The following is a 16,858-nucleotide window of genomic DNA, read 5'->3' on the forward strand; positions in this document are numbered from 1 at the left end:
GCCGTGGACTAAATAAAGCCGTAAGGGCTTAGTGGGAGGAGTTAGGGCGGGCTCTGTCTGGGATGAGGAAGGGTGCCGATTGGCCCCTTCCTCTGGACAGACCATCAGCCGGGCCAATCCCCGCCCTGCCGACAAGGAAGCAACTGTGAGCCGCACAGAGCGCGGCTCACAGTTGCTCCGTTGCTGGCGGCCTGATGCGGCGAGAGGCGCGAAGCGCCTCTCACCACATCAGGCCGCCAGCCAAGGGAGCCCCCGGCAGTCGCGCGGAGCGACAGGAAACAGTGGAGCATGCTGCTCCACCACAACGCACTAGCTGTGCCCAAGAGTGGCACCGCTGGTGCAAAATTGCCCTGAGGGAGTTCCTTTACCAGATACTTGGATTTTTTAGTCTGCAGTGTCAAGAGTGGTCCTCTTCCCACAGACTCCTTGCCAAGTCAATAAAAATGCACAGTTGCCTCCTTTAGCTAGAGCTTTACCAAAAAAAGCTAGGTTTATATTACTAATTACTAATTTTGACGTTTCACTGTGGAGCTAATGTGAAATATAGAAAAAAAGGGGACTTCTCCAGGGTAATTTTAGTGGAGGCCCCCAAATTCCTGCTCAGCACAGCCCTGATGGGACAAACAAGGGTCAATTCATTCAGGAACTGCCATGATCAAGAGCCTTGTTATGCTATGCCTGTCACTGTGAATCTGATTGGGTCAAGACACCCCAGCAACAATGGACTTTCATATAATATATGCTGCTTTAATTTGAAATGATGTTGTGGCAGTGATTAATTTATTCCATTTAGTCAAGATTTGATGCTTATTCTGAGGAACTTGAATCTCAGTGTTCTATATTTTATTTTATCTAGACATAGCTCCAATGTAGCTAAAGCTAATTGTAAAAAAGTCCAATTGAAGTCAGTTGAGCAACTAACTAAAATCCTTTCTCTGTGTTGCATTTTTATTCAACCTTTCCTCCAAATAGCTCAGCACATCATACATGGTTTCCTTCCTTCCTTCCTTCCTTCCTTCCTTCCTTCCTTCCTTCCTTCCTTCCTTCCTTCCTTCCTTCCTTCCTTCCTTCCTTCCTTCCTTCGTCCTCATACCTGTATAATAGGCTAGTTTGTGAGAAAGAATTAGTGTTCCGATGTGAGATTCCTGGCTGAATGGGGATTTGGACTTAGGTCTTGTATAACCTAGTTAAAGACAAACCTTTTTACCACCTTGGCTCTATTATTCAGCTGGGACGATCACTACTAACTCAGCTGGATCGAGGCCATTGTGTTCCATATGCAAAATAAAATTGGTTAAAATCTATGACGACTACTTTTTAAATGCTTGCATTTTATATTAAACATATTTGAAAGAGCCTCTGCTGTTCTTTCCTTCTCAAACAAGAGGTGTAAATCTTATGCGGGGAAATAGTTTAATCACTAATGAGAAAAAAAGCTGGTATGTTCTTCCACTAGCTGTTAAATTCTCCCATCTTATTTTCCATTTGGTACATATTTATGTAGAGAGTGACAAGAGTTTTCCACAGAGCTGCCAAGATGTACCCAGGATACTGGCCTTTTCAACGGTAGCAAGAATATTAGAAATTGTCTTGCTATGCTGTTGCTTTTTTTTTTTAAGGTTCATTTGGTGTTTGTGAAGCACTGGGACCAACAAAATTTCTGGTAGATCTTCAGACTTGAAATTGCATTCTAACAGTTTTCATCAGAATTCATTCCCTTGCTATACAGATTCCAGTGAGAGGCTACTATTCCAAATATAACTGTGGTTAAAAATATCACTTTGTTGAAATGTCAGAATAAAAATGGGATTGTAACTATAAAGTGCTTCATTCACCCTGTGAGCACGGTTACCTTCCTCTGGGATTCTGATGAGGAAGAGCTTCTTTGAGTTTAATAATTAAGCTGTTTGCCAAGGGTTTCCTGCAGGATGGATTGCAAAGGAAATTTTCCACATGTGCAGGCCCTGTTGCCCTAGTTTCAGGCAGAACCACAGGCTGTGATCACCTGCAATGAGATGCCCTTTTTCTCTTGCCCACCTTTTTGCCCCAATGCTGCTCTGTCAACAGCTGATAATGCCTAGAACTCAAACAAGTTTGCGTGTGTATTTTGGAATCAATATATTTTAAACATAATAATAGGAAGTGTGCTTGCAGTTGCTTGAACAAAGATAAAAGATTCTGTGTTTTATTTGTCTTTATGGCCTCCCTTTAAGGAGTTCAAGGTCCTTTTTTATTGTCTCAATAATCCTATGAAGAAAGTGCTATATAATTATTATCTACCTGAAAAAAATCAGTTTTAATTATGTTCTCACCATTTTGATATGTCAGACACTTGCAAAAAAACAAATTTTCTTATTTTGTGCAAAATTTTCTTAGCCAGTTATTTTTATAATATTTTTATTAATATTATATTATTAATTTATTAATTTGAAAAAAATCAGCAGTTATCTTTAGTTATATTAGGCCTTTCTTCCAGTAAGATTTTCATCTTGCATTCTTAAAAGCTTTATTTTAAATGTATTTGTGGTGGGTAAGATTCTTTAAGGCTTCAGTCCTGTGAGCAATTTTGTCTCTCTGTGCACAATAGTCCTGACCCATGTCAGGTTCAAGCATACATAGGAAGTGTGTGAACATGAACCTACACCAGTCCAGCAACCTTACCTCCTCTCTGCATGGTGTTCTTGACCTGAAATAGGCCAGGGAGTACTATGTGGCTGGTTGGGAGGCTGCGGAGGAATCATACCTTTTTGAGGCCCACTCCCATACCTCAAGGAATATTTCCAACCTGAAGCAGCTGTTCCCACCTGAAGCAGCCAGCACCACGGGTCCCCTCCACCTGCCCCCACACACACACCGTGCCATGGCATTGGCTGCTTTGGGCACGTACGGCCGCTTCAAACACCGAAGCGCCCAACCCAAGTAGCCACCCTCCAGGTGGGGCCCGGAGATCTCCTGGAATTACTGTTCATCTCCAGGCTATAAAGATCAGTTCTCCAGGAAGAAATGGATGCTTTGGAGGGTGGACTCTGGGGCATTGTACCCTTGTGAAGCTCCACTTCCAAACCTCACTTTCACTGGGCTCAGCTAGCCCAGTCTGTTGCTTGGCTGGTGATGCCTGCCCTTCTGAAGCCTGAGGCCTAATTCTGGCAACTGCAGTTCATGTTGTCCGGAAAGCCAAATTATTGCCTAATAAAACTGGAAAATATAATCCTCCCTAAAGTCTCACTGTCTGCATTCCTGTTAACCCTTTGTACACGAACTCCAAAGCTAATTCCACTTGAACCTCTGGGCCACTTATGCCTTTTATTTCATAGGACCTTCATGGCAAATACTGATTTTTATTTATCAGGCCAAGTGTTAGCAAAGTCACTTCAGCCCCTATGTCTCTCCAGCCAGTTAATTGTTCACCACTTAAAGTTACGGGGTCTAAATATTCCTTATTTAGATCTTCCTGCATTTTCTAGACTTGTAGGATCCTTTCTGGTCTGTCTGTTTGCACCAAAAATTAAAAACTCTTGCTGGTAAGGGCTGACCAGAGCTCACAGCCTAGGTGGGACAGACCTGCGCCCCTCCACCCCAGCATCAGCCTGCAAGCCTCCACCATTTTCTCTACTATCCAGTTGGTTTGTCTGTCTGTTTTTGCCAAAAAATACAAACTTGTTGGTAAAGGCTGACCTCTATCATTGTCTCTACTATTGTTGCTGATGAGCTCTGCAAACAAAAATTGCTACTTTGGAGGATGGACTGTCAGGCATTGTACGATTTTGAGGCCCCACCTCTAAATGTCAAGGAATATTTCCAACCATGGTAGCCAACCTCCAGGTAGGGCCTGGAGATCTGCTGGAATTATAGCTCAGTTAGACAGAAGGGGAAAGCTTTCCCCCCTCAAAAGGAAAGCACACACCCCTAGCCATCAAAGGCCTGCTGCAGTCTGGCAAAGCCTTGGGGGCTGCTTGAGCGGCCCTCCGAGACTTTGGCAGGCTGTGGCAGGCAGGCCCCTCACCCTCCATCCCCCCTCCTCCCCACTGGCAAAGGCCTGGCACAGCCTGCCCAAGCCTAGGCCCTCCGAGGCTTGGGCAGGCTGCGCTGGGCAGTCCCCTCAGCCCACCCAACCCGGGAGGCCTACATAGTTCTGTCTCCATCAGCGGCCAAGGGAAAACTGGCTGCTATGTTGCCATATTACCCCTGGCCGGGCTGGAGGGGCAGGGCCTGTCCGGACTTTGGGCCCTACCCACTTTCCGCCCATCTACCCCTTACCCTTTTATTTATACAGCTCAAGCTGTTACACATTGGGTATCTCTATTGGTGTATATGGGGGTTCTCATTTCTTCTGCTATGGTGGACCCCCCCCCCCACACGCACGCACACACAAACACACTGCATTTCAGGGAACACAGCTGGCTGCAGTGAGAAACACAAATGAATAAGATCTGCTGTACTCAATGGCCTTAGGCTTCAACCCGCTGAAATCTTCTTTAAGAACTAATAAAAATGCAAACTCTTAAAATATGTGCAATAGATGCATGTTAATAATAATGGCCATGAATTTTTTTTCTCCTCTTTTAAAACAACCAGAAGCTATAGTTTTTTTGGTTGCAAAAGGAAATTCAGGACTGATGTGGTGTTTTATGCAAGGATATCTCCATAAATTCTGTTTTATGATTTCCCTCTATATTTTCCCTTCTCTTCAATGAGCAGTCACTGTTTCAGCATGTTTTTTTATTATTCTCTTTTCCATAATAAATTTAGTCTGTGCTACAATCCTTTCTCTGTTCTGTTCAATCTGTTCATGTGCATAAATGTTCATGGGTGTTTTCTGTTCTGTCTTTCCCATAGTTGTGCAGCATGTGGCTCTGCTGTCTTAATTCCCTGATTTATCCTCAGTCAGAAAATTGCATATTATTTCTTTTTGATAGCATAGCTAATTTAGTAATGTTTATTATTATCTTCTCCCTTCTGAGTTCTTTCCACAGACCTTAGTGTCACTCTGCTTTAAATGGTTATTGTTAATACCTGGTGTCTTCATTTGAATTGAACACAATCATTTCCACCCTGTAGCAGTCATTACTCTGTGTTTCTCCCTTTTGCTGGCCCGGGGGGGGGGGGTTGAACAACTATCTGGGTGACTTGTAGTCTGCTTGCGAGTGTTCTCACTTTTTAAATGTTATGTTTGGACAACATCTCCTTCTGGTACCCTTTTACTTACTGGGCGAGCTTCCTATTGATAGTCAGCCCTTTGATAAACAGTTTCAGATATTCAAAACTGGGGATCCTTCAGAATTGCACCTCATCTCCAGACTCAAGACTCAAGACACATTTATTGGCACAACAGACATCTAAATCAGGGGAAATGTAGCTAAATACCAAAAGATAATGTATACTGTACATATCTCAGCTTGTCCCTTCTGCAATGAGGAGGGAGGAACTATGTTGTCAGCTTCATGTGGGAAAAATGAGGGTACAGCTATCTAAATAGATCCAGTGATGGTTTCAACTTACCTTAAAGGTATAAAAACAGTCCCAAAGGTTCCATTCATGTACATTAAGCTGGCTCTTGGTGGAGGATAGAAATAATGCTCATCGATGCATCAGAAATCTGTGGATAGACATAAATAAACTTGATTTCATCATTACTCTGTATTATAGTTGAAAATGAGAATGCCAGCTTTAGAAACAATTATAATATACTAGAAAAAAACCCATTTCTAAAAATGAGCAGAGTGCGGGCATAGGGCGAGGTCCTCCTACCTGGGAGCTTTTCTGGCAGCTGGTGGGGGCAGGCGGGTAAGTGGCACGGCTTGGAGGGGAGGTGGCGCAGGCGACGGGGAAGGGAGTCCGGGCATGGGAGTCCGCATGCTTGGGAGTCCGGGCATGAGCGCTGCAGCGGGGGAGAGGTGTGCCGGGGCCACGGTGGGGTGTCGGTCTGAGCAATGCCTGGTTAATTCGTCTGCTGTGCTGGCCGGCGCACAGGCCGCGTTGGCTGGCGGCGTTGGTGGGAGCAAAAAGGGAAGAGAGGGACAGGGAGCAGGAGGACCGGCAGAAGGTGAGCGGGGAGCGGCCGGGGGAAGGGTCAGTTGGTGCAGGGGTTGGAAGCGTGGGGACAGGGGCTGAGGGAGAGGTAGCGGATGGTTGTCGGGGCGTCGGGGTGGGTCGGGAAGGGGTCTGGGGAGGATGGGGGAGAGCAGGAGTCATGCTAGCCAATTAACTCCATCCACATCTGTGTCTGAATATCCACAGGTGATACAGCCGATAGTCTTGTCTGCCTTCAGCAGTGGTTTCCAGTTTCCTCTGGAGTTGTCGTTTAACTTTCTAACTCTTTTGTCATGGTGTGATATTTCATTTTTAGGAAACAATTAGTATTATGTCATCAACTAGTAGTAAAGCCCACTGGAAAAAAAATTCAGCTAGCGCTAGGGGCCTGGGGAGCGTTTTGCCTCCCCCCCGATCTTCAAACACGCGAGCCACGGATCACCTTCCCCGGGGCCTGGGGAGCTTTTTTCCTCCCCCCCCATCTTCAAAACACTCCCCAGACCCCGGGGAAGGCGCTGGGCAGCTCGCGGAGCCACGGATCGCCTTCCCCGGGGCCTGGGGAGCTTTTTTCCTCCCCCCCGATCTGCAGAAAAGCTACCCAGGCCCCGGTGAAGGCGATCCGCAGCTCGCGAAGCCGTGGATCGCCTTCCCCAGGGCCTGGGGAGCTTTTTTCCTCCCCCCGATCTTCTGGGGAGCCATTGTCGGGTAGAGGGCAGGGGCCAGCGAGCATACCTTTGCTCTCGGTGGCCAGCAGAGTAATGGCCACCGTGGAGTGAAGGTAAGCTCTGGTGGGGGGTGGGGCGGGTTGGGAGGCCTGCCCTCGGGGCCCTTACTGTTTTATTTCTTACGCTCCGCCAGGAGCGGTTAAAGATAAGATATGCAGATTACACCCAACTCTATCTTCTGCTGGACATACAGCTGAACTCCCCCACCGATACATTTGCCAGCTCTTTGGAAGCAGTGTCTGGATGGCTCAGGCAGAGTCGCCTGAAAATCAACCTTTCCAAGATGGAGGTCCTGTGACTGAGTAGGAAGGGGCAGGGTTCAGCAGTATGTCTCACATGCCTGGACACGGTTCAATTAACACCTGCACCAGCGGCCAGGAATTTGGGCATGATTCTTGATGCCTCTCTTTCAAAGGAGGCTCAGGTCACATAGCTCGGTTGACGTTTTTCCATCTTCGCCAAGCCCTGCTACTAGGGCCCTACCTGTCGCTGGACCACCTAGCCACAGTGATCCATTCAGCAGACACCTCCAAGTTAGCCTTCTGTAACTTGCTCTACGCGGGCCTGCCCTTGTCTCTGATCTAGAAATTACAACTGGTACAAAACACAGCTGCAAGGGTCCTCACCAGAACTTCTTGGAGGGCCCATATCCAGCATGGAGGGCCCATATCCAGCCTGTGCTGCGTCAATTGCACTGGCTACCAGTCTATTTCTGGATCAAGTTCAAGGTTCTGGTTTTAACCTTTAAGGCTATATGTGGCCTGGGTCCTGACTATCTTAGGGACCGCTTGTCTGCCTATGGCCCCTGTAGAGCACTTTGCTCTGCAGGTATGAATCTCATGGTGGTCCCGGGCCCCCAGGATGTCCACCTGTGCTCGGTTGGGGCCAGGGCTGAAAGGCCCTGCCCCCTGCTCCCTGCCTGGTGGAATGATCTCCCAGAAGAACTGAGGGCTCTGATGGAGCTATCAATGTTCAGCAGGGCCTGCAAGACAGAGCTTTTCTGCCAGGCTTTCGGTTGAGACTGGGGGGAGATGCTGGGGTGATTGATCTGGGGGTCCTGCCGTATGTTAATGTGCCAAGATTAAGTTGCTGGCTAATACACTTGACTGCCTGATTTTACATCACACGTCATTTTGGCGAGATATGGGCAGCAGGATGGGTATTAAGGAGTATTTTCTGATTTTTGTCTGCTGTTCAGTGTTGTTAATGCTGTTTTATGTTTAATTTGGGAGAGTATTGATTTTACTACTTTAGTGTATTTTGTTATTGTGCCTTTTTTGTAAACTGCTCTGAGCTGACATGTCGGGAAGGGCGGGGTATAAAATCAATAATTTTTTTGTTGTTAGTTGCAAAGTCGTTTCCGACCCATTGTGACCCCATGGACAATGATCCTCTAGGCCTTCCTGTCTCTACCATTCCCCAGAGTCCATTTAAGTTTGCACTGACTGCTTCAGTGACTCCATCCAGCCACCTCATTCTCTGTCGTCCCCTTCTTCTTTTGCCCTCAATCACTCCCAGCATTAGGCTCTTCTCCAGGGAGTCCTTCCTTCTCATGAGGTGGCCAAAATATTTGAGTTTCATCTCCAGGATCTGGCCTTCTAAAGAGCAATCAGGGCTGCTCTCCTCTAAGACTGACAAGTTTGTTCACCTTGCAGTCCAAGGGACTCACAAGAGTCTTCTTCAGCAACAGAGTTCAAAAGCCTCAATTCTTTGACGCTCAGCCTTCCTTATGGTCCAACTTTCACAGCCATACATTGCAACTGGGAAGACCATAGCCTTGACTAAACGCACTTTTGTTGGCAGGGTGATGTTTCTGCTTTTTAGGATGCTGTCTAGATTTGCCATAGCTTTCCTCCCCAGGAGCAAGCATCTTTTAATTTCTTTGCTGCAGTCCCCACCTGCAGTAACCTTGGAGCCCAGGAAAATAAAATCTGTCACTACCTCCTTTTCTTCCCCATTTATTTCCCCATCTATTTAATCCCAATCTAACCTCACCTTGCTCATGATGTGATCTGCATACAAGCTAAATAGGCAATGCGACAGTATGCAGCCTTGCCGAACTCCTTCCTCAATTTTGAACCAATCAGTGATTCCATGTTCAGTTCTCACTGTTGCTTCTTGACCGGCATATAGGTTTCTCAAGAGACAAATAAGATGCTTTGGTATTCCCATCTCTTTAGGAACATGCCACAATTAATTAAATATTAATGAATATTGTGACAGTGTCTCATTTAACTAGTTTTATTTAGTAGCCATATATGGTAGAAGCAAATGACCTGCTCACTTTTCCCCCTCTCCCTTCTAACAGAAAAAAAATAACTAGATAATATAGAACTTGGAGTATGGTTTACAAAATATCTGAGAAAGGAAAGAAATGAATGATGTGTGAAACTAAAATCAATAGCTGTTACAGTGTCTTGTAGATGATGAGACATTTATTGAGATACCCAGTTATCCCAAAGATTGAGATTTCAGCCCTTTGCTTAGACAGCCCTTACAGTGTAAGCATCTGTTGTTGCATTTTTACACACAGTCTACACACTTTTCTTGGATGCTTTAGGATGCTTTGGGCTGATCCTGCGTTGAGCAGGGGGTTGGACTAGATGGCCTGTGTGGCCCCTTCCAACTCTTCTATGATTCTATGATTCTTGTACGTGCCTTTCAAGCACGTACCTGTTGTATCCCTTCTGTGACCCATTGGTGAGCTGCAGTTTGAGAGTTGTTTTAATGGGAAAACTTGCTCAGTCAAGCTTACTAAAGTTAGGCAAACACATTGAGATTTACAGGTCATGGCTTGTTGATTATATTGATAAACCAGATCGACATGTGGCAGAGCCATCCAAATATTTTTTGTGTTTATTGATCTCTAATCATTTTATCATTTTCCTGTTATTTGGTTGAGTACATCTCTTTCCATTTTATTTTGTGTAAAATGTTTTGACTGGTATTGAGTTTCTTCTTTAGCAAATTATTACTTAGGAGGCCATTGTTAATCTTTCTTCATAACAATAATCATACTTTTTTCTTTTGTTGGGTACACCTTTGCCTTGAGTTTAGTTCTGCTTCTTAAAATTGTGGTAAAGTGTGGGAGAAGTAAACCGTGATAAATGTTTGTGTATGAAAAAAGTTCAAACTGGGACTTTTAATGGGCCAGTGTTTATTCAGGTGTTTATGGGTTTACAGCGCTAAATAATCAGTGTAATAATAGCGTAATATAGTAAAATACTCTGTTTTGGAATGCTTGTGGCTATATTTTTGTCTGTTTTACAACAGAGCAATTATTATTGTTTAATATCTACTGTCAGCAGTGTGCTAGGTGTTAGTATCAGAAAAAGGAGCACCTCATTACATAGTCTCTCTTTTATTCCTGGAACATAAGAGTGGCCACACTGTATCAAACCAAGCTGCCCCCCCCCCCACCCACCAGCATTCAGTTTCCTTCAGTGGCCAGTCAGTTGGCAAGGGGAAGCCCAGAAGCAGGACTCACGCACAGCAGCCCTCGCCTCTTCCTTGCTTTCCAGGCTTTGAGGGAAGAAGTCTTCTTCTGAATCCAGGCATCCCATTTGGCTCTGATGGTTAATAGCCACTGGGCCTGTAGATCTGTTCAATGCCCTTTTAAAATCCAGGTAAGCCACTAGCCATCAACACATTTCATGGCAGTAAATTCCACACATACGTTTTTAGAGGTAATGCTTATTTTATCTGTTTTCAATCTACTGCCCAATTGTAGGGTGACCTCAAGTATTAGAGGACAGAGGCCCAAGTTTCTGTCCACTTTCTCTACACCTTTTTGTAGACTGCCACTGCATCGTCTCTCAGTCTACCCCCCCCCCCCCATGACAAAGCTGTAGATGTTTTAGCCTTGTCTTATACGGCGGGCACTCCAACACTGTGATTATTTGGATTGACAGTTTCTGCACTTTCCCCCAGCTCTTTAACCTCCTAGTTAGGTACAACAACCAGAACTGTGCTTACTGTTCCAACAGTGAAATACCATACAGAGCTACTTCAGTTGAAGTTCCTCTAGTCGAAGCCTGTTCATTTAGGTAGACTGAGACTGGATTAATTGCACAGCATGGTACTGGTTGCACCAGGGTCTGACAGTATCTTTCACATCCTTGCACAATCCTTTGTTTTCATTTGTGTGTTTTTAAAAGTTGGACACATTGAATTACACGCATAGCAAAATTTATATCTTTCCCCATGATAGCAAAAAATGTTGCAACAGCTGAGGAGTCCTGACCTCTTCGGAAGCCTGCCAGCAATTTCTCAGCAAGGGGTCTGATGTCTGGCAGCCCTGTCTGAACTGTTGTTAGGGACTGATTTTGTTCTTTACCACACATAGTGCTAACTTCTTGACTGGGTCCTGAAATCGGTGGTGCTTCAAGAAAATGAACATGCGAGGGTTGCTATGAATGTAGAGGTTAACTGTAACAGTAGCCTTCCTAGAACTGAATTTGTGCTTCAAAATGAATCTTCTTTGGAAACGTTTACTAAGAGAAAACTAAGTCTTGAATTTCACCGTCTGTTTTCACAACAGGGTTTAGCATTTTTGTCATGATAAATTGTTGCCATGTCATAGTTGCTTGATTTACAAGATGCAATTATTGCAGGCCTCCTACTGTGGAATGTTTATCCTTTCATTTATTACCTAATAAGGAGAGACAGGGCCGAGATGAGATATAATGAAGACCAAAATAGAGGCTTCATTGTGACAAAAGCAGTGGAAAGATACCAGTTTATTACATGAAAAATCAGAAGGGATATCACTTAAATAATTGTGTTAAATCAGTGTCTTTGTTTTCTTTCTAATACTACCCAACTTAATAAAAGAAAATCAAAAGAATAATAAGGGAATACAGAATGATACCGTAAGGACATTTGATTATTGGCGTTTTACCCAGTATAATAGAAATCAGTTTTCAGTTCTTAACAGTTATGGTACAGGAAGCAAAACTGTGGTTAACATTGTTCCTCATACACTGATTGGGGTCATCTTCTGTGACATGAGAAAGCAAACTGTACGTCTAAATCAGTTTTATTTTTGGAAATATATTGGAAAGGAAATACTTTCTCAGTACCTTTAAACACACATTGCAAAAGGCAATCCTTCCTGTTTCTAGTGCTATTGGACTGTTTTACCCATGAATACAAATATGTCTTCTAATTAATGAATTGAATCCTGTATGATCGGGCCCTTTGTGTACAAAAACATTGATAATTGCAATGGAAAATATTATTATCTTGTTCACTAATTTGGACACTTTTTCTTGGAGATGTATAAAATGAAACAGTCCAAATTCTGTTTTTAATCAATGCTGCTGAAATTGTAGGTATTATTGGGACTAAAATGTGTTTTAGTCTGAAGTGCCCTGCACTGAAGTGCCATAATATCATTTCATACAAGCAAAACCTATATCTATTATTTTGAAAGGGGACAAATGGCCACAAGACTTTCCTTGGATCTTGCTTCCTTATGGCTATTCATTCACATTTATATGAAATTATACTGGAACTTCAGTGCATGGAGAAAAATGAAAAAGTCCCAAATGAAAAAGTCCTGCGGTGTAAAGATAAATGTTTTTTTTTTGGTGGGGGGAACATGGAAGCCTTGTTATATTATTGAGTATGTTCTCAGTACCATTTTACTATATAACTAGTACTGAAAGGCAATATCACCAATGGGTATCTTCAAAAGTAGCCCTATGAGTCTGCATGTTTCTGCATGTTTCTATTCCTGCCTTCCAGTTGATTTCTGGTCATGTGACTTATTCAGAGTATCTCCCTTTTCCCCTCAGGTTCCTGTGCAATGGTCGGACATGGTCACTTTAAAAGCCAGAATGACCAATTATGGCTTACCTAGATATCAGTGGCTTACTCATGCTTGGAATTTCTTTCAGAGAGAGGTAAGATGACATCCAGTTCAAAATGTGGCTATGAAGCTGATTAATTATGTATTTTGAACTGCCTTGAAAAGTTCTTGGTTGGTCTGTTGCAAATGATTTCACAGTTCATTTATTTAAGTGTTGGAACCCGATAGCCAACCAAATAAGCTATTGCTTAATAAGCAATAGTTCTCCTCTGCCTCTTCTTGGGATGCATGGTATCTCCAAAGACATATATTAGCTGAAAAGCAAAACCTACAATTAATAGTGCAATTCTAAGCAGGTCTGGGAATCCTACTGATGTCTATTCAGTGGACCTTCCTCCCAGGAAATTATTCTTATGCTTGTCATTTGGACAAATGGGTACCTTTCACACATTTTTATCCTATCATTTTTCTGAAAGTGGCACTCATAGTTTTGCCACTTCCATTGTATTCTGACAACAACCATATGAGGTAGGTTAGACCAGCGGTTCCCAACCTTTTTCAGGCTGGGGACCGGCGGCAGCAGGGAGGGTGATTGCCCAGCCGTGCATGCTGTGCATGCGCGGCCAATAACGTGCATGCGTGGTACTTTTGCGCATGCATGCATGCACAAAAGTGTGGCGCGTATGTGTTTTCAGCTGCGCATGGTGCATGCATGCATGCTTGGCCAGACGCACATGCACATTGCACATGCGTGGCCCTGCTTCCCTCTCCCCCCTCCCACAGTAAGAAGCTTGCCGGGCCTCAAGCTTGCGGCCTGGGAAGTTTCTTACTGCGGGGGGGGGGCGGGGAGAGGGAGCCGCGGCCCAGTGTCAGGGCATTCGCAGCCTGGCACTGGGCCACGGCCCGGTGGTTGGGGACCACCGGGTTAGACCATAGGTTATAGGTAAAGAAAGCAATTAAACCAAGGTCTTCTACCCATTAAATCATTTCCATAATGTTACTTCTACCACACTAGTCTTTTGAGCTTCCCTGAAGCATTGGCTTCCCACAGTCTATATCAGACACAGAGCATAATGGACCTTTGGTCCTACCCAGGGGGCCAGTCCTGTGGCAGTTATGATTGTAAGAGAAGCTTTCCCAATAAACTAAAGCAAGAATTGAATTTGTTCATTAACTGAAAATATAAATGTCTAAAAGTGGTTTTAGAGCAGAAAGTTTAGGAAAGCAAATGTCCAAGAGTTGGAAAGAAATGGGAAGTGTTGAAAGAACAGAAGCCTACAAAACAGTACTTGCCATTGTCTGCAAAGTAGCCCATTTTATTTCTTGCCTCTCTAACGGATGGTGAAAATAGCACTTGCTTATATTTTTGGTTCTTAGGTGAGGGAGAAACACAGAGCTCTTTTTACAAAAGAATGAGCTATTAAATTGCACAAACATGGAAGTGCACAAGGTAAAAGCCATTAATTCAAGATATATGTTCATGTGCAGGAAAAGAACACTTTCAATGCCTGTCATTCTCTTGCCTAGTTGAATTCTGAAATTTATCACTTTTGCACAGATTTCCTGTGCATTTAAACATTTCCTGGTTACATTTGATAAGTCTATATTTGTTTTAGAAAGAGCCCAGTAGACAGAATATAAAATTAACAAGTTTAAAGTTGCTTTTATCTAAAGGCACTGAAAAGTTAGAAGAAACTAGGTAGCTCTTTATGAAGACAGTGTTTTTATTAACTCCGTTTTGCCCACCTGAATAAACTGGCTCTTTCCTTGTCCTGTGGAGTCAGTTTAAATATGGAGTCATCAGTGTCTGCATCTAGAAAGCCCAAGTTCTGAAATAGCTTTGAGGAGCTCTTGTGAGGGATATCAGCCTGATAGCGAAGCCTTTTCCCTGAACTGTTCACATTCACTGAGGAAAAAAGCCTGTTAACTCTCATCTCTTTCTACCTTCAAGCCAATGAATGGAAGGCACTGATATGACCAACAAGAAGGAAAAACAATTATTTTCTGGCATTGCTTATAGAGACCGATGAAGAGGGATGAGATTGTGAAATACTTCCTTCTCTTGTTGGTTCCAAGAGTCTGTTCCATTTCCCTCCTCTGGTTTATTCTATTCATCTTTGACCTGAGCTCAAGGCAAAGTGAAGAGTATGACATACTTGCTTTGTAAATTTTATTAAAACTGAAGTTTATTATAATAATTTAACAAATATCTTTAGATTTAGCCACACTATCAACCCCAGCAAAAAGCAACAGTGGGAGCAACAAAGGGAATTAATAGACATATCCTCTTTAAACTTTAAAATAAGTGCAAGTTCCTAAAATGCTTTCTTGCCAAATATACAAATACTGTGTTTTCCAAGTCAACTTTTGAAAAGGTTTACTTAGGAAAGATGCTTTATTCTAACAGGATATATATCTAATTTGGGGTATTTTCCATTTTCACTATTATGCGAACTATTTTTTACCACACGGCTACAGAATTTATTAACAGTCATTATTAACAATTTTATTGTTAATAATTATTATTATTAACAATATTAACAATTTATTAACAGTACTTTAAATTCTAGTAAGTGCCTATTCTTTTACTCCATTGAAAGCACATAATTTTAGTTCAAAAATGTTTTAAAACTTATTCAGAGCCTTTGGGGGGGGGCTGTGTTTTTATACTCTGATTTCCTAATATCAATTATGTTCACCCAGGTGAATCGCAAGAACACAAATAGACCCACGGTTAGGAGGAGGATGTGAATGACTGAAAGTCTCACAGACTTTCCAGTCCAGCCACCTCCAGAGTGGTTTATGAATCCCTGCTCAGGCAGAAGAACGGCCAAGCAGCCTGATAGCCAAGCCTAGCCTGGTCTTGTCAGAGCTTGGAATTTAAGCAGGGTTAGCCACTGTTAGTATTTGATGGGAGACCACTGAGGAAGACTGGGGGTACTGTGGTGAGGAAGTCAATGGCAAACCACCTTTGCTTATCTGTTGCTATGCAAAGCCCATGGACTGTATAACGTGATAGCACACAATTATTATTAGAAGGATGGCAAACAGAAGGATCAGATTGCTTTTGGCTTAACTACCACACCAGATAGTATGCCCTGGTTTTCTTTTTAAGGTCTCCAGTGAAGGGACAAACTGTGCTGTCAGCTGGAACCAGGTGGGTTTCTGGCTGTGTAGGATGAGTTTATCTTTGAGAAATCGCTTTCATTGGCTATTGAGTATTATGCTCAAGTGGATTTCTTTTGCAGTTTAAATGCTGTGGAGTAGTTTACTTCACCGACTGGTTGGAAATGACAGAAATGGATTGGCCTCCTGATTCTTGTTGTGTAAGAGAGTTCCCAGGATGCTCCAAGCAGGCCCACCAAGAGGACCTTAGCGACCTGTATCAGGAGGTAAGGAAAAAACTGAGTGTTGGCCGCAACATTTCCTGGAGTGTGCTGCTAATGCCATGATAACTGTCTTGTAAGGACATCATGTGTCATAAAGGAGATTCACAAAGCTTTTGCTGCATGAGAACAAGGAGAAAAATAGATGGCAGAGAGGATCTCATTTCCCTCAGCAAGGAACCATGTGTCGATACATGCCAATACATGCACAGTGCTCCTGCCCATGTTAGCTCCCCCAAAGGGCCACTCACTTGGAACTAGCTTGTTTATTGAAATAATGGGAAAACTATTGAGGGCTGCTTTAAGTTGTCTCCTTTAAATTTTCATTAAAAGATTTTCACATTCTGACAGGAAGAAAAATGGTAGAAGGTGGAAAAGTGTCCACTATGAATTAAACAGTTGATCTTTCCTCACCTTCCCTCTCACTTCTGCCCCCTGAAGAGCTGAAGTATTTCAAGTGGAGGCTTAGGCAGAGCAGAAACCTTTGAACTTCATAACCATTGGAGAGCAATTACTGGCGGCTCTGACCTCACTTGCCAGAGACCTCAAAAGTACTTAGAGAATGTGGCCTTTTATGTCTGCACCATTAGTAATCTGTAGCTTTCTTATTTAAAATCATGAATTAGCTTTTGAAAAAAATAAAACAATTTATCCTAATCAGTGGAACAATTATTTTTTAAAATCTTGGTAACATTATTAGGAACTTTGATAAACAACCTGTTTGAGCTTCTTGTTGAAAAATAATTTCAGCTGGAAATGTTTCATCTTCTGGAGATCAGTTTACTATGGGGGAAAAAAAGCTTTAAGTTTAAACCCCCAAAGGTGGATAATGGCTAGGGAACAAAAGACACATTGTGTATGTATAACTGCACCAGTGTGTATATCTATAACTGCTCCTTCTTTGA

General features: G+C 43.2%; 1 protein-coding gene across 3 annotated transcripts in view; it reads left to right on the forward strand.

Moving 5' to 3' along the window:
• TSPAN12 (tetraspanin 12) overlaps positions 1-16,858 on the forward strand; it is a 76,274-nt gene that overhangs the window by 56,066 nt on the left and 3,350 nt on the right. For all 3 annotated transcript variants that reach the window (XM_077338410.1, XM_077338411.1, XM_077338409.1), the window contains 2 exons: positions 12,554-12,661; positions 15,816-15,959. In XM_077338410.1, the coding sequence (XP_077194525.1) occupies positions 12,554-12,661; positions 15,816-15,959 (252 nt within the window). The remainder of the gene's footprint in view (positions 1-12,553; positions 12,662-15,815; positions 15,960-16,858) is intronic.

Source organism: Paroedura picta, chromosome 5 (genome assembly GCF_049243985.1).
Source record: "Paroedura picta isolate Pp20150507F chromosome 5, Ppicta_v3.0, whole genome shotgun sequence".
Lineage (NCBI taxonomy): Eukaryota > Metazoa > Chordata > Lepidosauria > Squamata > Gekkonidae > Paroedura > Paroedura picta.